This window comes from Cinclus cinclus, chromosome 24 (assembly GCF_963662255.1).
Source record: "Cinclus cinclus chromosome 24, bCinCin1.1, whole genome shotgun sequence".
NCBI classification, from domain to species: Eukaryota; Metazoa; Chordata; class Aves; order Passeriformes; family Cinclidae; genus Cinclus; species Cinclus cinclus.
Window position 1 is genome coordinate 2382849 of NC_085069.1, and position 19175 is coordinate 2402023.

The window sequence follows — 19175 nt, forward strand, 5'->3', positions numbered from 1 at the left end:
TCCCAAGAGAAAGGGAAAAGGGAAAGCGATGATCAAATCACACAATGACACCAATGTAGCAGTAGGTGATAAGGGAGAGAAGGAGGGAGCCCAGAGCTCTCCAGTTTCTAATTAAAGGGCCATTAGCAACCTGCTGTGAATTGCCTCAGGCTGAACTTTGTCAGTGACAGGAATTGACATGAGGAGCTTGAGGAAAATGGAGGTTTGAGGCGGTCTTGTGGGATTAGGGAGCACTCACCAAGGAATGCCTGTGAGGTTGTGGTGCCTCCAGCCTAGGAGTTTTCCAAAAACCCTCTCAACATGACCTGGGTGTTGTGCTCTCTATTAGACTTTCTGAGCAGGGGTTTGGATCAAATTGCCTCAGAAGTGATCCCTTGCAAGGGAAACCATGATGTGACTCCATAATCTGAGACGTGAGGAGGGGATAAGAAGAACGACCGAGCCTTCAAAGGAGACGTGAAAGTGAGAGATTTGAATCTTCAAAGCGTTCCTTGGAGGATGGAGAGAGAAGGGAGTCAGATGTGTTGAAGACGCTGTGAATGCAGACACAGAGATGCAGCCAGGTGCAGCCAAACCAGCCAAAGGGTTGGGGATGATGAAAGAGGAAAAGGAAGACCCAGGAAAGCACAATCGGCAGTGCTGTGGCCCTGGGGTCAGCAAGGATGGCTGCAGGTTTCTTGACTCAGCACAAATGCAGAACGCTCATCTCCCTGTACATGTCTGATCGTTTTATCTCTGCTGTGATGCCTTAAGAAGGCACAACCTTAGAAAAAGGACTTAGCAGGGAAAGCTTGATCCTGCCCGTTGAACAGGAAAATCTTTGACCATCTCAGGACCCTCCACTTCTCTCGACACCTCCTTCTAAACCATGGAGCAGGGCAACACCTGCCTGAGAATGTTCCCATTACACCCATTATCATTGCCTGCATCATTGTTCACATCGTTCCAAATAGTTTCGTGTGACTAACCCGTTTCAGAGGAAATCAAAATGACCAATATGGGATCACTCTGGAGTGGATATGGGGAATAAAAGAGGGTGGGAGTGAGGGACCTGGGAGAGAGGCATTTGTCCCAGGCCGATGAAGAAGGGCAGGGGGAGAAGGGGCAGAGACACGGGTGTCCCCTGTTCCCAGAGGAAACTGCCATGAGCCCAGGCAGGTGAGAAATCTCAGCGGGGAAGAAGCCCCTGAGCTCGCAAATGCCCAGCACGGGGTGTGCAGCAGAGCTGGCGATTGCAGCCGGGGAGGTGAGGACTGCAGTGCGAGCTGAGCGGGAACAGCCCCTTGCCATGGCTGAGGCCCCAGAGGCACGGAATGCTCCGAATGCCAGCGGCTGAGCGAGCCACGGGGGCTGCTGCTGGACGAGCGAGAAAGCCAGCAGGAGCATTTCAGGCACGGCAAGGACAGCCCATCGCTCTGCCCGCTCCCGCTGCTGCTTCCTTCGCTCCCGCCCACAGTCGATTCCGGCAGCTCTCTTATCTCGGGGCTGCCACGTCCTCTCCGACTCTTCCTCACTCAGCGAACACGCAGCTTGCTCTCGCCATGCACCTCGCACATCTCATCCTCAGCGTCTTCCTGGCACAGCTCCTGGGTAAGTCCTGCCTTCTCCCCAAGGCACTCCTCTCATTCTTCTTCTTCCCCCAAGAAACTCCCCAAAGCCCATTCAGGACCGTGTTGGGAAATGTCAGTGACTAGAGTGAAAAGGCTGAGAAAAATCTCTTCCTCTTTGCGGTTTTTTGAGTGTTTGCTCAAAGAACACATGGATTTTGAACGGAAGAGAGTGAAACCTCCGACCACTTCTCTGTCGTTTCTCTGGCCTTCAATCCATCTTACTCTACCTCTCTCTTCTCATCCTTTTACAGTTACCTCAGAAGATCTCATCTGTCCCCGTTGTCCCCTTGTGATCGAATTCTTATGTAAATTCCCAGATCCTATCACACCTGCCACAGGCACCTCAAGGTTCTCATTTCACTGACATTAACAGGGTATCCCTTTTGCCTCCAGGCGGACACAGCTCTGCCACGGCTTCCAGGGTTCTCTGGGCTGGCAGCACAACCAGGGCTCCCTCTTTCCAAGCTCAGCGTTGTGTTCTACTCAGGGCTGGAGCACCCGTCAGAGGTGACAGGGAGGAGGAAGCAGGATGATCCTTTCAGCTGTGCCTCAGTGGAGTCCTCAGTCTGCTTGAGCTCACAAAATGTGGGTTGTTCCCAGGTCGTCTGAGCAGTCAAGTAGGAGCAGGGACACTGCGCAGCTCTTCTCAGGATCCTGAGAGATTTGAAACCCTACCCAAAATCATTGTCTCTTGTCTGTCTGCCCATCTCAGGAATTCCCTTACAGAGTAGAGGGTTTTCTCCAGCAGGCTTTTGCACCTAATTTCCTTTTCCTGCCTGTAGTCCTTCCCTGTGCACCTGCCGACATTAACTTTTCTTCCAGGCATCAAGGGGCAGATCACGGTCACTCAGGAAGATGGACAAGTCATGGTGAAACAGGGACACACATTCCACACCACCTGCAATTACCAGAGCAGTGGTTTTAATGCCTTGCTCTGGTACCAGCTGCGGAAAGGCCAAGCCCCCCAGCTGCTCTCCTATCAAGCAGGGACTGGCCCCAGGCACATCGGCCGTATCAGCACGCACCTGAACACCACGGGGAAATACAGTGTCCTGAAGGTGGAGGAAGTGGAGGGCTCTGACAGTGCCCTGTACCTCTGTGCTGTGCAAGACACCCTGGTGCAGGGAGCTTCCTCGGCTGTGCAACAACCCAGGGGAGGGAGGGAGGGGTGGTGTCATGAGGGGTAGAGACTGGGGAAGAGACACACATCCACCCAAGTGTTCACCAGGACTTACCCATGTTTGCACAATGGTCAGAAGCTTTTGCCACCATCCGTTCAGACCTTTCCCTTGGGAAAGTCGTTTCGGCAATTTTTACTCATTTGCACATACTGCAGACTGGAAGTGAAAAACAACATTCCTGTGCGTAGCTGGCACCTTGTCCTTGCACACTCCAGCCCTGCTGATTTTAGCCCCACTTGTTCTCAGTAGAGCCCATGGCTGGTTCTGTGCTCCTGCCCTGTGTGCTCTTGCAGCAGCCCCGTTTGCATGGACACACGTGAAGCACAAATTGGTGGATGGCTCCACACTGCTGTGCACGAGCCTGTGTCAGTCCGTGTGTGTCCCTCATCAGGAGGGAATTCCCTGCCGATGCCAGGGACACCGAGCACTGCTCTGGCCCTGCACAGCACAGAGCAGCAGATTCCCCGGCTCAGAAGGAGCCCGAGTAGAGCTGAGTGCTGACAGCACCTGGCCGCGAGAGATGTGTGCAGCAAGGATGTGCTCGGGATGCAGTGTGGGTGGTGTGCGGGATGGGACACAGCCGTCTCCTGTCGCTGGCCGTGCCAAACGTCCTGGTGGCGCTCGTTGTGCCGGTGCCGGCAGAGGCGGGGGCTGAGGCCGGCCGGGGCGGAGCTGGCGGCGTCGGAGAGGAGGCGGCACGGCCGCAGCAGAGAGCCGGGGCTGAGGGCACAGCGATGCTCGGCCGGCGGAGCGGCGCGATGCGGCGGGGTCGGGGCGCGGGGCTGGCGGCGCTGGCCGCGGTGCTGCTCGGTGCGAGGGGGGCGGCCGAGGGGCCGCGGCCGGGGCTGGGATTATCCCGCACGTCCCTGGAGGCTGCCGTCCTGCCTGGCTTCTTTAGACTCGTCATCCCGCGAAACTGTTCTCCTCTTCATCCCTCCCTCTTCTCCATCCCATACTCCCTCAGATATCTTTTGATTCTAAACTTTGCCAAACCCTGCACAAGCATTCCTTCTTTATAATGAAAGAAGTCATTCATTACCCCCTTCTGACTATTCTGTCTTTTTATCATTTCTCCCACCTCCTACTTTTCTCAACTGACGGTGCGGTCCTTCACGTATGTATCTCCCCACAAATGCTTAATGAAGCCTTATAGTTCCTGCGTACCTTAATATCCTCTGAGAACTGTTTTCTTTAGCGTCTCTGCACATACGGGATTTGTTCTGTGAATTAGCGCAGTGTAGGATTTCAGGTTTGTCCTTTTTCTATTCCCGGCAGTGGCTTCAGGCAGAGCCCAGGTGCAGCAGGACCCATTCCTGGAGACCACCGAGGGCACCGGAATCAACATCACCTGCTCACACCCCAAAAAACAGATTGATGATTACGTCCATTTCTACCGTCATCTGCCGGGCCGAGGACCCGAATTCCTCGCGCTCACTGCTAGAGGCTCCAAGGATGTGCCGGACATCGGAGGAAAGCTGTGGGTGTCGGCAGACCGGAGCTGGAGCGCGCTGTGGCTCGGGCGGCCCCGGCGCGGGGACGCGGCCGTGTATTACTGCGCGCTGGGGCCACGGGCAGAGGAGCCGGGGCTGCGGCCGGGCACGAACCGCCGCGGGCGGGGCCGGGCGGGGCCGGCAGGGGCCGCTCCTCTCCCGGCTGACGCTGCTGCGCGGCACCGGCACCGAGCCGCGTCTTGAACCCGCGGGACCCCGGCCCGGAGACACCACGGCCCCGGCACACGGCTTGGCCTTCCACGACAGCCCCCTCCGAGCACGGGGATGCTGCCCTGCAAGGAGTACAAAACGATTCTGCTGGACAGGAACATCTCATCTGCGGTCACGGCAATCTGGCAAGGTAGTTCTCAGCGTATTGGCGGCCAAAGAAACGCTCCGGAGATTTCGGCTCCTTGCTCGGTGAGGAAGGGGACCTGATCAAATAACAGGGAAAGGGCTCTCACTCCCCGTGCCTATTTGCCCTCATTTGAAATGGAGTCGCTTCTCCTCAGTTCCATCCCATCGCTGAGCCTCCCTGAAGCCTTCCTGGGAATAAATGAGCACAAAGTGTAGAAGAAGAAGTAATTAAAGAACTCCTACTGCACACACACGAGTTCACAGTATCACAAAGACACTCTGGAGCTTGCACACACCCCAAGAGTAACTCATAGCTCCGCATTTATGAAGAGGTGTGGGTGCACACACATCTCCAAAGCACACCCAAGCACTGACACTTCTCCTTCTGGCATGTCCCCACCGATGTGCAAACACACACACTCACTCCTATTCCTGCTCCCGCACCCAAGTCTTTGCACGCACATCTACGTGAACATTCCTGTCCAGACATGTGCACGCATGAAGCACATCCCAAGACGTCTCTATTCACACACATACGCGCTCCCTTCTTCCCTCCTCTGCTCACCCTGATGCTGACCGGTTTTCGCCTCCTGATGGGTCAGCATTGGGCTGCTGGTTTTGATCCTGCCCTGTTAAAACTGCCTTCAGGAAAGTGTTTAGGCCTCATTGGACATCTTACTCTCCGTTCAGCCTGCGAGTACACAAACTATGTCATGGGCTGGCCTGACTCCTTGTCCTTCCCCACAAGGCTCCAGCCCTGCTGCTCTTGGTCCCAGGTTTCCTCAGCAGCATCCATGGCTGCTTGTGTCCTTGCCTGTGCTCCTGATTTGTGTGTGCTTGTTTCCAGGCAGGGTCCACAGGAATCCATGTGGGAGCACAGATTCGTGCATGAATCCACCCCGGTGTGCAGGAGCGTGTGTCCGTGTGTGTGCGTGTGCCTGTGTGTGTGTGTCCTATTGTGTTAATGAACAAGTGAAATGCGTTGATTGCACTGGACACGCTCTCTGCTGCTCTGCCCTGAGCATCACCGAGCAGCATTTTCCCAGACTCAGAAGGAGCCCGAGTGCAGCTGACCAACGATGTAGCAGCCTGCAGGAGATTTGTCCAGGGAAGAGGCGCTGAAATGCACTCCCTGCTTCCTGGGCCCTCCTTTTCCAGCTGCTCTAAACATCATGTTCTGCTACTGCCAATTGCCGGCCCCAACAACGATGGTATGAGTCAAGCTGGGGTTTTAGCTTCATCTCTTTAAAACGTTTGCAGTGTTTCATCATGCCACTGAGTGCTCGCACAAAGACAGACACACAGACGTACGGATACACGGACAGACGGACAGGACTCTCCAGCCTGTGCACAGCTGCTCCCCCCTCTGCTGCATCAGATTTGTTTCGCAGACACGGAGTAAGGCTGAGGTTTTATGCCCACCTCCTGTATCCTGTGAGAGTGGATTTCTTTTCAGTGCCCTGAAGGACAATTCAGGAGTCCCCACATGACAGCAAAGGGGAGGATATCAAAAAACAGATGATGGGAGTGAAAGAAACACAAGGAACTGTCAATCTTGAGCTTCATGACACCAGCCCAACCCCTGCCATCCATCCCGACCCGCCGCTTCCGACTTTCAGAGACTGGACCGCAGCCGCACTCCCACCGCGCTCGTCTCCGCTGCGAGCCCTGCCCGGACTCGCCGAGCAGCGGCGGCTCAGGGCTCTGCCCCGGGGCGGAGCGGGGGGCGGCGGAGAGACCAGAAGAGGAGTGGAGACGTGCGAGAGGAGGAGAGGAGGCGGCAGGGCCGCAGCAGAGAGCCGGGGCTGAGGGCACAGCGATGCTCGGCCGGCGGAGCGGCGCGATGCGGCGGGGTCGGGGCGCGGGGCTGGCGGCGCTGGCCGCGGTGCTGCTCGGTGCGAGGGGGGCGGCCGGGGGGGTCCGGGGCAGCGGGATATGTGAGATCGGCCCAGCCCGACATTCATCTCTTACCCTCCTGTTCCTTTTCGGTTCTTTTTTAACCTCTGTCCGTTTCTGTACCCTCATGCTTTGTTCCCTCCGTGAAGTCATTGCTTCCAAATGCGCGATCTTTATTTCACGTCTATATCCATTCATCCATCCATCCGTCTGTCCGTCTACCTCAGTCAGTCTATTTTTCTTATTTCGTTCTGATTCTCTTCAAAACACCCCTTATACATTGTTGTCCTCGCAGAATTATTCTCATTGAAATAATCACTCCATACTTTATTATCACACCATAATCCCGGTGAGCTCTGGTAGTTCTTCCTATCCCATTTGCCCCTGCATGTTATTTTCTACTAAAAAGAATGAGTGTTTTTTTTCCCCCCCTACAGTGGCCGTGTCCAGAGCTCAGGTACAGCAGGAGCCGTCACTAGAGACCACCGAGGGCACCGGAATCAACATCACCTGCTCACATCCCAAAATCCAGACTAGCGAATCGATCTACTGGTACCGTCAGCTGCCCGGCCGAGGACTCGAATTCCTCGCACTCATTGCTAGAGGCTCCAAGGATGTGCCGGACATCAGAGGAAAGCTGTGGGTGTCGGCAGACCGGAGCTGGAGCGCGCTGTGGCTCGGGCGGCCCCGGCGCGGGGACGCGGCCGTGTATTACTGCGCGCTGGGGCCACGGGCAGAGGAGCCGGGGCTGCGGCCGGGCACGAACCGCCGCGGGCGGGGCCGGGCGGGGCCGGCAGGGGCCGCTCCTCTCCCGGCTGACGCTGCTGCGCGGCACCGGCACCGAGCCGCGCCTGGAACCACAGAAATTACACAATATCTGCGAGGGAATACAATAAATCTCCTAGAACTGACGAGCGTTTCAAAGGATCAGAAAGGTCCGTCACACCTACCTTTCACCTTAAACTGCTTGGTCCCCTTTCCTGCACGATAGCAACCTGTCAAACATCCAGAAGAACAAATGCCACAATTGAGCAATGCTGCAAGTGCTAGAGGGAGAAACTCTAAAGGCTGAGTTACACATGAGGTTTCACTCCAGAGACTTGCCCTAGAGACCCCATTTCCTTAGGGGACAGGAGCCTTTCCGCATCTTCAGGAACTCAGTGGAAGGAGCAAGTTCAGCAGAGGCCGCAGTCAGGCCATGGGAAAGGCCAGACTGTCTGGTTCTCCACGACTCACATCACGTCCATTTACCTTCCCAAGAGAAAGGGAAAAGGGAAAGCGATGATCAAATCACACAATGACACCAATGTAGCAGTAGGTGATAAGGGAGAGAAGGAGGGAGCCCAGAGCTCTCCAGTTTCTAATTAAAGGGCCATTAGCAACCTGCTGTGAATTGCCTCAGGCTGAACTTTGTCAGTGACAGGAATTGACATGAGGAGCTTGAGGAAAATGGAGGTTTGAGGCGGTCTTGTGGGATTAGGGAGCACTCACCAAGGAATGCCTGTGGGGTTGTGGTGCCTCCAGCCTAGGAGTTCTCCAAAAACCCTCTCAACATGACCTGGGTGTTGTGCTCTCTATTAGGCTTTCTGAGCAGGGGCTTGGATCAAATTGCCCCAAAAGTGATCCCGTGCATGGGAAACCATGATGTGACTCCATAATCTGAGACGTGAGGAGAGGATAAGAAGAACGACCGAGCCTTCAAAGGAGACGTGAAAGTGAGAGATTTGAATCTTCAAAGCGTTCCTTGGAGGATGGAGAGAGAAGGGAGTCAGATGTGTTGAAGACGCTGTGAATGCAGACACAGAGATGCAGCCACGTGCAGCCAAACCAGCCAAAGGGTTGGGGATGATGAAAGAGGACAAGGAAGACCCAGGAAAGCACAATCGGCAGTGCTGTGGCCCTGGGGTCAGCAAGGATGGCTGCAGGTTTCTTGACTCAGCACAAATGCAGAACGCTCATCTCCCTGTACATGTCTGATCGTTTTATCTCTGCTGTGATGCCTTAAGAAGGCACAACCTTAGAAAAAGGACTTAGCAGGGAAAGCTTGATCCTGCCCGTTGAACAGGAAAATCTTTGACCATCTCAGGTCCCTCCACTTCTCTCGACACCTCCTTCTAAACCATGGAGCAAGGCAACACCTGCCTGAGAATGTTCCCATTACACCCATTATCATTGCCTGCATCATTGTTCACATCGTTCCAAATAGTTTCGTGTGACCAACCCGTTTCAGAGGAAACCAAAATAACCTGTATGTGATCACTCAGTAGTGGATATGAGGAAAGAAGAAAACCACGCTGGGAGTGAGGGACCTGGGAGAGAGGCATTTGTCCCAGGCCGATGAAGAAGGGCAGGGGGAGAAGGGGCAGAGACACGGGAGTCCCCTGTTCCCAGAGAAAACTGCCATGAGCCCAGGCGGGTGAGAAATCTCAGCGGGGAAGAAGCCCCTGAGCTCGCAAATGCCCAGCACGGGGTGTGCAGCAGAGCTGGCGATTGCAGCCGGGGAGGTGAGGACTGCAGTGCGAGCTGAGCGGGAACAGCCCCTTGCCATGGCTGAGGCCCCAGAGGCACGGAATGCTCCGAATGCCAGCGGCTGAGCGAGCCACGGGGGCTGCTGCTGGACGAGCGAGAAAGCCAGCAGGAGCATTTCAGGCACGGCAAGGACAGCCCATCGCTCTGCCCGCTCCCGCTGCTGCTTCCTTTGCTCCCGCCCACAGTCGATTCCGGCAGCTCTCTTATCTCGGGGCTGCCACGTCCTCTCCGACTCTTCCTCACTCAGCGAACACGCAGCTTGCTCTCGCCATGCACCTCGCACATCTCATCCTCAGCGTCTTCCTGGCACAGCTCCTGGGTAAGTCCTGCCTTCTCCCCAAGGCACTCCTCTCATTCTTCTTCTCCTTCTTCTTCCCCCAAGAAACTCCCAAAAGCCCATTTAGGGCCGTGTTGGGAAATGTCTGTGGTTAGAGTGCAAAACACTGAGAATATAGGGTTCTTCTTTGTGGTGTTTCGACTGTACACTCAAGAAGCTCTTGCCTTTTTAAAGGAAAAGGAAGAGAGTGAACCCTCAGACTCCTCTGTCTTTTCTCTCCCCTTCAATCCATCTTCCTCTGCCGATCTCTTCTCACCTACCAACTATCACCCTAGACGATCTCAGCAGTCTCTACTATCCTGCTCTGATCGCACATAAATGTAAATTCTCAGATCTTATCAAACCTGCCCAAGGCACCTCACAGTTCTCATTCCACTGACATTAACAGGGTGTCCCTTTCTGCATTTAGACTGATAAAGCTCTGCCACGGCGTCCAGTGTTCTCTGGGCTGGCAGCACAGCCAGGGCTCCCTCTTTCCAAGCTCGGCTTTGTAAGTACTCAGGCATCGAGGAGGTCTCAGAGGTGACAGGGATGAAGAAACAGGAAGAACCTTTCTTCAGTACCTCGGAGGGCTCCTCAACCAGCTTGAACAGGAGAAATTCAGGCTGTTCACAGATTGTCTGAGCAGTTAAGTAGGTGCAGAGACACAGCCCAACTCTTTTCAGGACCCTGAGACCTCTGAAGCCTTGCCCAAAATAATTCTCACTTGTCTGTCAGCCCATCTTAGGACTTCCCTTACAGGGTAGAGAGTTTTCTCCAGCAGGCTTTTGCACCTAGTTTGCTTTTCCTGCCTGTAGTCCTTTCTTGTGCACCTGCTGACATTAACTCTTCTTCCAGGCACCAAGGGGCAGATCACGGTCACCCAGGAAGATGGACAAGTCATGGTGAAGCAGGGACAGATATTTCACACCACCTGCAAATACCAGAGCAGTACTTTGGGAGGATTGCTGTGGTACCAGCTGCGGAAAGGCCAAGCCCCCCAGCTGCTCTCCTATCAAGCAGGGACTGGCCCCAGGCACATCGGCCGTATCAGCACGCACCTGAACACCACGGGGAAATACAGTGTCCTGAAGGTGGAGGAAGTGGAGGGCTCTGACAGTGCCCTGTACCTCTGTGCTGTGCCAGACACCCTGGTGCAGGGAGCTTCCTCGGCTGTGCAACAACCCAGGGGAGGGAGGGGATCTGTCAGTGCAAGGCTCAAATTGGGAAAATGGACACAAGTCTCTCCCCAGTATGCACCAGAAGCCGCATTACTTGGGTTCAATGCTCTGACGCTTTTGACATCATCTCTCCAAGCATTTCGCTTGGGAAAATATATAAGTCTATTTTGACTCATTTCCACATTGTGCAGTCTCCAAATAAAAAGCAACATCCTCTGTGCATGCTTGGGACCTTATCCTTCCACAGTTCTACCCTGCTGCTTTTTACCCACCATGTTCTCAATAGAGCCCAGGGCTGGTTCTGTGCTCCTGCCATGTGTGCTCTTGCAGCAGCCCCGTTTGCATGGACACACGTGAAGCACAAATTGGTGGATGGCTCCACACTGCTGTGCACGAGCCTGTGTCAGTCCGTGTGTGTCCCTCATCAGGAGGGAATTCCCTGCCGATGCCAGGGACACCGAGCACTGCTCTGGCCCTGCACAGAACAGAACATCAGATTCCCCGGCTCAGAAGGAGCCCGAGTAGAGCTGAGTGCTGACAGCACCTGGCCGCGAGAGATGTGTGCAGCAAGGATGTGCTCGGGATGCAGTGTGGGTGGTGTGCGGGATGCGACACAGCCGTCTCCTGTCGCTGGCCGTGCCAAACGTCCTGGTGGCGCTCGTTGTGCCGGTGCCGGCAGAGGCGGGGGCTGAGGCCGGCCGGGGCGGAGCTGGCGGCGTCGGAGAGGAGGCGGCACGGCCGCAGCAGAGAGCCGGGGCTGAGGGCACAGCGATGCTCGGCCGGCGGAGCGGCGCGATGCGGCGGGGTCGGGGCGCGGGGCTGGCGGCGCTGGCCGCGGTGCTGCTCGGTGCGAGGGGGGCGGCCGAGGGGCCGCGGCCGGGGCTGGGCTTCTCCCGCACGTCCCTGGAGGCTGCCGTCCTGCCAGGCTTCTTTAGACTCGTCATCCCGCGAAACTGTTCTCCTCTTCATCCCTCCCTCTTCTCCATCCCATACTCCCTCAGATATCTTTTGATTCTAAACTTTGCCAAACCCTGCACAAGCATTCCTTCTTTATAATGTAAGAAGTCATTCATTACTCCCTTCTGACTATTCTGTCTTTTTATCATTTCTCCCACCTCCTACTTTTCTCAACTGACGGTGCGGTCCTTCACGTATGTATCTCCCCACAAATGCTTAATGAAGCCTTATAGTTCCTGCGTACCTTAATATCCTCTGAGAACTGTTTTCTTTAGCGTCTCTGCACATACGGGATTTGTTCTGTGAATTAGCGCAGTGTAGGATTTCAGGTTTGTCCTTTTTCTGTTCCCGGCAGTGGCTTCAGGCAGAGCCCAGGTGCAGCAGGACCCATTCCTGGAGACCACCGAGGGCACCGGAATCAACATCACCTGCTCACACCCCAAAAAACAGATTGATGATTACGTCCATTTCTACCGTCATCTGCCGGGCCGAGGACCCGAATTCCTCGCACTCACTGCTAGAGGCTCCAAGGATTTGCCGGACATCGGAGGAAAGCTGTGGGTGTCGGCAGACCGGAGCTGGAGCGCGCTGTGGCTCGGGCGGCCCCGGCGCGGGGACGCGGCCGTGTATTACTGCGCGCTGGGGCCACGGGCAGAGGAGCCGGGGCTGCGGCCGGGCACGAACCGCCGCGGGCGGGGCCGGGCGGGGCCGGCAGGGGCCGCTCCTCTCCCGGCTGACGCTGCTGCGCGGCACCGGCACCGAGCCGCGTCTTGAACCCGCGGGACCCCGGCCCGGAGACACCACGGCCCCGGCACACGGCTTGGCCTTCCACGACAGCCCCCTCCGAGCACGGGGATGCTGCCCTGCAAGGAGTACAAAACGATTCTGCTGGACAGGAACATCTCATCTGCGGTCACGGCAATCTGGCAAGGTAGTTCTCAGCGTATTGGCGGCCAAAGAAACGCTCCGGAGATTTCGGCTCCTTGCTCGGTGAGGAAGGGGACCTGATCAAATAACAGGGAAAGGGCTCTCACTCCCCGTGCCTATTTGCCCTCATCTCCTCAGTTCCATCCCATCGCTGAGCCTCCCTGAAGCCTTCCTGGGAATAAATGAGCACAAAGTGTAGAAGAAGAAGTAATTAAAGAACTCCTACTGCACACACACGAGTTCACAGTATCACAAAGACACTCTGGAGCTTGCACACACCCCAAGAGTAACTCATAGCTCCGCATTTATGAAGAGGTGTGGGTGCACACACATCTCCAAAGCACACCCAAGCACTGACACTTCTCCTTCTGGCATGTCCCCACCGATGTGCAAACACACACACTCACTCCTATTCCTGCTCCCGCACCCAAGTCTTTGCACGCCCATCTACGTGAACATTCCTGTCCAGACATGTGCACGCATGAAGCACATCCCAAGACGTCTCTATTCACACACATACACGCTCCCATCTTCCCTCCTCTGCTCACCCTGATGCTGACCGGTTTTTGCCTCCTGATGGGTCAGCATTGGGCTGCTGGTTTTGATCCTGCCCTGTTAAAACTGCCTTCAGGAAAGTGTTCAGGCCTCATTGGACATCTTACTCTCCGTTCAGCCTGCGAGTACACAAACTATGTCATGGGCTGGCCTGACTCCTTGTCCTTCCCCACAAGGCTCCAGCCCTGCTGCTCTTGGTCCCAGGTTTCCTCAGCAGCATCCATGGCTGCTTGTGTCCTTGCCTGTGCTCCTGATTTGTGTGTGCTTGTTTCCAGGCAGGGTCCACAGGAATCCATGTGGGAGCACAGATTCGTGCATGAATCCACCCCGGTGTGCAGGAGCGTGTGTCCGTGTGTGTGCGTGTGCCTGTGTGTGTGTGTCCTATTGTGTTAATGAACAAGTGAAATGCGTTGATTGCACTGGACACGCTCTCTGCTGCTCTGCCCTGAGCATCACCGAGCAGCATTTTCCCAGACTCAGAAGGAGCCCGAGTGCAGCTGACCAACGATGTAGCAGCCTGCAGGAGATTTGTCCAGGGAAGAGGCGCTGAAATGCACTCCCTGCTTCCTGGGCCCTCCTTTTCCAGCTGCTCTAAACATCATGTTCTGCTACTGCCAATTGCCGGCCCCAACAACGATGGTATGAGTCAAGCTGGGGTTTTAGCTTCATCTCTTTAAAACGTTTGCAGTGTTTCATCATGCCACTGAGTGCTCGCACAAAGACAGACACACAGACGTACGGATACACAGACAGACGGACAGGTCTCTCCAGCCTGTGCACAGCTGCTCCCTCCTCTGCTGCATCAGATTTGTTTCGCAGACACGGAGTAAGGCTGAGGTTTTATGCCCACCTCCTGTATCCTGTGAGAGTGGATTTCTTTTCAGTGCCCTGAAGGACAATTCAGGAGTCCCCACATGACAGCCAAGGGGGGATGTCAGGAAACAGATGATGGGAGTGAAAGAAACACAAGGAACTGTCAATCTTGAGCTTCATGACACCAGCCCAACCCCTGCCATCCATCCCGACCCGCCGCTTCCGACTTTCAGAGACTGGACCGCAGCCGCACTCCCACCGCGCTCGTCTCCGCTGCGAGCCCTGCCCGGACTCGCCGAGCAGCGGCGGCTCAGGGCTCTGCCCCGGGGCGGAGCGGGGGGCGGCGGAGAGACCAGAAGAGGAGTGGAGACGTGCGAGAGGAGGCGGCAGGGCCGCAGCAGAGAGCCGGGGCTGAGGGCACAGCGATGCTCGGCCGGCGGAGCGGCGCGATGCGGCGGGGTCGGGGCGCGGGGCTGGCGGCGCTGGCCGCGGTGCTGCTCGGTGCGAGGGGGGGGCGGCCGGGGGGGTCCGGGGCAGCGGGATATGTGAGATCGGCCCAGCCCGACATTCATCTCTTACCCTCCTGTTCCTTTTCGGTTCTTTTTTAACCTCTGTCCGTTTCTGTACCCTCATGCTTTGTTCCCTCCGTGAAGTCATTGCTTCCAAATGCGCGATCTTTATTTCACGTCTATATCCATTCATCCATCCATCCGTCTGTCCGTCCACCTCAGTCAGTCTATTTTTCTTATTTCGTTCTGATTCTCTTCAAAACACCCCTTATACATTGTTGTCCTCGCAGAATTATTCTCAGTGAAATAATCACTCCATACTTTATTATCACACCATAATCCCGGTGAGCTCTGGTAGTTCTTTCTATCCCATTTGCCCCTGCATGTTATTTTCTACTAAAAAGAATGATTGTTTTTTTCCCCCCCTACAGTGGCCGTGTCCAGAGCTCAGGTACAGCAGGAGCCGTCACTAGAGACCACCGAGGGCACCGGAATCAACATCACCTGCTCACATCCCAAAATCCAGACCAACGATTATATCTACTGGTACCGTCAGCTGCCCGGCCGAGGACTCAAGTTCCTCGCACTCACTGCTAGAGGCTCCAAGGATTTGCCGGACATCGGAGGAAAGCTGTGGGTGTCGGCAGACCGGAGCTGGAGCGCGCTGTGGCTCGGGCGGCCCCGGCGCGGGGACGCGGCCGTGTATTACTGCGCGCTGGGGCCACGGGCAGAGGAGCCGGGGCTGCGGCCGGGCACGAACCGCCGCGGGCGGGGCCGGGCGGGGCCGGCAGGGGCCGCTCCTCTCCCGGCTGACGCTGCTGCGCGGCACCGGCACCGAGCCGCGCCTGGAACCACAGAAATTACACAATATCTGCGAGGGAATACAATAAATCTCCTAGAACTGACGAGCGTTTCAAAGGATCAGAAAGGTCCGTCACACCTACCTTCCACCTTAAACTGCTTGGTCCCCTTTCCTGCACGATAGCAACCTGTCAAACATCCAAAAGAACAAATGTCACAATTGAGCAATGCTGAAAGTGCTAGAGGGAGAAACTGTAAAGGCTGAGTTACACATGAGGTTTCACTCCAGAGACTTGCCCTAGAGACCCCATTTCCTTAGGGGACAGGAGCCTTTCCGCATCTTCAGGAACTCAGTGGAAGGAGCAAGTTCAGCAGAGGCCGCAGTCAGGCCATGGGAAAGGCCAGACTGTCTGGTTCTCCACGACTCACATCACGTCCATTTACCTTCCCAAAAGAAAGGGAAAATGGAAAGCGATGATCAAATCACAGAATGACACCAATGTAGCAGTAGGTGATAAGGGAGAGAAGGAGGGAGCCCAGAGCTCTCCAGTTTCTAATTAAAGGGCCATTAGCAACCTGCTGTGAATTGCCTCAGGCTGAACTTTGTCAGTGACAGGAATTGACAAGAGGAGCTTGAGGAAAATGGAGGATTGAGGCGGTCTTGTGGGATTAGGGAGCACTCACCAAGGAATGCCTGTGGGGTTGTGGTGCCTCCAGCCTTGGAGTTCTCCAAAAACCCTCTCAACATGACCTGGGTGTTGTGCTCTCTATTAGGCTTTCTGAGCAGGGGTTTGGATCAAATTGCCTCAGAAGTGATCCCTTGCATGGGAAACCATGATGTGACTCCATAATCTGAGACGTGAGGAGAGGATAAGAAGAACGACCGAGCCTTCAAAGGAGACGTGAAAGTGAGAGATTTGAATCTTCAAAGCGTTCCTTGGAGGATGGAGAGAGAAGGGAGTCAGATGTGCTGAAGACGCTGTGAATGCAGACACAGAGATGCAGCCACGTGCAGCCAAACCAGCCAAAGGGTTTGGGATGATGAAAGAGGAAAAGGAAGACCCAGGAAAGCACAATCGGCAGTGCTGTGGCCCTGGGGTCAGCAAGGATGGCTGCAGGTTTCTTGACTCAGCACAAATGCAGAACGCTCATCTCCCTGTACATGTCTGATCGTTTTATCTCTGCTGTGATGCCTTAAGAAGGCACAACCTTAGAAAAAGGACTTAGCAGGGAAAGCTTGATCCTGCCCGTTGAACAGGAAAATCTTTGACCACCTCAGGACCCTCCACTTCTCTCGACACCTCCTTCTAAACCATGGAGCAGGGCAACACCTGCATGAGAATGTTCCCATTACACCCATTATCATTGCCTGCATCATTGTTCACATCGTTCCAAATAGTTTCGTGTGACCAGCCCGTTTCAGAGGAAAACAAAATGACCAATATGGGATCACTCTGGAGTGGATATGGGGAATAAAAGAGGGTGGGAGTGAGGGACCTGGGAGAGAGGCATTTGTCCCAGGCCGATGAAGAAGGGCAGGGGGAGAAGGGGCAGAGACACGGGAGTCCCCTGTTCCCAGAGAAAACTGCCATGAGTCCAGGCGGGTGAGAAATCTCAGCGGGGAAGAAGCCCCTGAGCTCGCAAATGCCCAGCACGGGGTGTGCAGCAGAGCTGGCGATTGCAGCCGGGGAGGTGAGGACTGCAGTGCGAGCTGAGCGGGAACAGCCCCTTGCCATGGCTGAGGCCCCAGAGGCACGGAATGCTCCGAATGCCAGCGGCTGAGCGAGCCACGGGGGCTGCTGCTGGACGAGCGAGAAAGCCAGCAGGAGCATTTCAGGCACGGCAAGGACAGCCCATCGCTCTGCCCGCTCCCGCTGCTGCTTCCTTCGCTCCCGCCCACAGTCGATTCCGGCAGCTCTCTTATCTCGGGGCTGCCACGTCCTCTCCGACTCTTCCTCACTCAGCGAACACGCAGCTTGCTCTCGCCATGCACCTCGCACATCTCATCCTCAGCGTCTTCCTGGCACAGCACCTGGGTAAGTCCTGCCTTCTCCCCAAGGCACTCCTCTCATTCTTCTTCTTCTTCCCCCAAGAAACTCCCAAAAGCCCATTTAGGGACGTGTTGGGAAATGTCAGTGACTAGAGTGAAAAGGCTGAGAAAAATCTCTTCCTCTTTGCGGTTTTTTTGAGTGTTTGCTCAAAGAACACATGGATTTTGTAAGGAGGAGAGTGAAAACTCCGACCTCTTCTCTGTCGTTTCTCTGGCCTTCCATCCATCTTTCTCTGCCTCTCTCTTCTCATCCTCCTGCTGACACCGCAAAAGGTCTCAGCAGTCTCTATTATCTTGCATTGTTCCCATTTATATGTAAATTCTCAGATCCTATCAAACCTGCCCAAGGCACCTCACAGTTCTCATTTCACTGACTTTAACAGGGTGTCCTTTTGTGCCTCCAGGCTGACACTGCTCTGCCACGGCTTCCAGGGTTCTCTGGACTGGCAGCACAACCAGGGCTCCCTCTTTCCAAGCTCAGCTTTGTACTCTACTCAAGAATCGAGGAGCTCTCAGAGGTGACAGGGAGGGGGAAGCAGGATGAAACTTTCTGCTGTGCCTCATTGGGATCCTCAGTCTGCTTGAGCACACAAAACTCAGGTTGTTCCCAGGTCGTCTGAGCAGTCAAGTATGAGAAGGGCCACTGAGCAGCTCTTCTCAGGATCCTGACAGCTCTGAAGCCTTGACCAAAGTAATTCTCGCCTGTTTGTCCGCCCATCTCAGGACTTCCCTGCATGACAGAGGGTTTACTGCTCGAGGGATTTGCACCCAATTTCCTTTTCCTGCCTGTAGTCCTTCCCTGTGCACCTGCTGACATTGCCTTTCTTCCAGGCACCATGGGGCAGATCACGGTCACCCAGGAAGATGGACAAGTCATGGTGAAACAGGGACACACATTCCACACCACCTGCAAATACCAGAGCAGTAATTTTGGCGGACTATTCTGGTACCAGCTGGTGAAAGGCCAAGCCCCCCAGCTGCTCTCCTATCAAGCAGGGACTGGCCCCAGGCACATCGGCCGTATCAGCACGCACCTGAACACCACGGGGAAATACAGTGTCCTGAAGGTGGAGGAAGTGGAGGGCTCTGACAGTGCCCTGTACCTCTGTGCTGTGCGAGACACCCTGGTGCAGGGAGCTTCCTCGGCTGTGCAACAACCCAGGGGAGGGAGGGAGGGGAGGTGTCATGAGGGGCAGAGATTGGGGAAGAGACACACATCCACCCAAGTGTTCACCACAAGTTGCATCCCATGTTTGAACAATGGTCTCATAATTTTTCCACCATCCATCCAGACATTTCCCTTGGGAAAGTATTGTAATCTATTTTGACTCATTTCCACATCGTTCAATCTCCAATTTTAGAAAAATATGCCCTGTCCATGGCTGGCACCTTGTCCTTGCACACTCCAGCCCTGCTGATTTTGGCCCCCCATGTTCTCAGCAGAGCCTATGTCTGGTTCTGTGCTCCTGCCCTGTGTGCTCTTGCAGCAGCCCCGTTTGCATGGACACACGTGAAGCACAAATTGGTGGATGGCTCCACACTGCTGTGCACGAGCCTGTGTCAGTCCGTGTGTGTCCCTCATCAGGAGGGAATTCCCTGCCGATTCCAGGGACACCGAGCACTGCTCTGGCCCTGCACAGCACAGAGCAGCAGATTCCCCGGCTCAGAAGGAGCCCGAGTGCAGCTGAGCGCTGACGGCAGCTGCTCGCTGCAGATGTGTGCAGGGAAGAGGTGCTGAAATGCAGCCCCTGTGTCCCGAGGCCTCCCTTTCGTGCTATTGCAAAGCTCCCGCTCCGCTGATGCAGATGTCAGCCCCAGCAAGGGCTGTTTCGGTCCGGCTTGGATGCTCACTTGAAGTGAGGACCAACAACACGGGCGGGGGCTCAGCAGGGCTGGCAGCTCCCGTGGCCTGGGCCCCAGGCGGGACAGAGCCGCTCGCAGCAGCGCTGCAGAGGGCAAAAGGAGGAGCTTTGCCTTGCGGCCGTGGAGACAGGCTCGGCAAT

General features: G+C 55.5%; 3 protein-coding genes and 4 gene segments (V, D, J or C); all 7 read left to right on the forward strand.

The window, feature by feature from the left end:
* The first annotated feature begins 1246 nt into the window (after nucleotides 1–1246).
* On the forward strand, nucleotides 1247–3279 carry LOC134053453 (uncharacterized). The gene is made up of 3 exons (XM_062508469.1): nucleotides 1247–1590; nucleotides 2433–2778; nucleotides 3183–3279. Exons 1-3 carry the CDS (start codon nucleotides 1314–1316, stop codon nucleotides 3277–3279), a joined length of 720 nt encoding a protein of 239 aa, XP_062364453.1. The 5' UTR covers nucleotides 1247–1313.
* Nucleotides 3280–3549: 270 nt separating this feature from the next.
* On the forward strand, nucleotides 3550–4485 carry LOC134053454 (T cell receptor alpha variable 4-like). The segment is given in 2 exon segments: nucleotides 3550–3601; nucleotides 4067–4485. Coding segments are annotated over 2 exon segments (471 nt in total).
* Nucleotides 4486–6481: 1996 nt separating this feature from the next.
* On the forward strand, nucleotides 6482–7525 carry LOC134053455 (immunoglobulin heavy variable 5-51-like). The segment is given in 2 exon segments: nucleotides 6482–6533; nucleotides 6972–7525. Coding segments are annotated over 2 exon segments (606 nt in total).
* Nucleotides 7526–8935: 1410 nt separating this feature from the next.
* Nucleotides 8936–10763, forward strand: LOC134053405 (uncharacterized). The gene is made up of 2 exons (XM_062508433.1): nucleotides 8936–9382; nucleotides 10238–10763. Exons 1-2 carry the CDS (start codon nucleotides 9106–9108, stop codon nucleotides 10729–10731), a joined length of 771 nt encoding a protein of 256 aa, XP_062364417.1. The 5' UTR covers nucleotides 8936–9105; the 3' UTR covers nucleotides 10732–10763.
* A 592-nt stretch (nucleotides 10764–11355) lies between these two features.
* LOC134053456 (T cell receptor alpha variable 4-like) lies at nucleotides 11356–12291 on the forward strand. The segment is given in 2 exon segments: nucleotides 11356–11407; nucleotides 11873–12291. Coding segments are annotated over 2 exon segments (471 nt in total).
* Nucleotides 12292–14261: 1970 nt separating this feature from the next.
* On the forward strand, nucleotides 14262–15306 carry LOC134053457 (immunoglobulin heavy variable 5-51-like). The segment is given in 2 exon segments: nucleotides 14262–14313; nucleotides 14753–15306. Coding segments are annotated over 2 exon segments (606 nt in total).
* Nucleotides 15307–17089: 1783 nt separating this feature from the next.
* Nucleotides 17090–19175, forward strand: part of LOC134053406 (M1-specific T cell receptor alpha chain-like) — a 171607-nt gene continuing 169521 nt past the window's right edge. Inside the window, exons 1-2 of the mRNA XM_062508434.1 lie at nucleotides 17090–17158; nucleotides 18004–18299. Coding sequence (XP_062364418.1) covers nucleotides 17110–17158; nucleotides 18004–18299 — 345 coding nt within the window. The 5' untranslated portion in view covers nucleotides 17090–17109. The remainder of the gene's footprint in view (nucleotides 17159–18003; nucleotides 18300–19175) is intronic.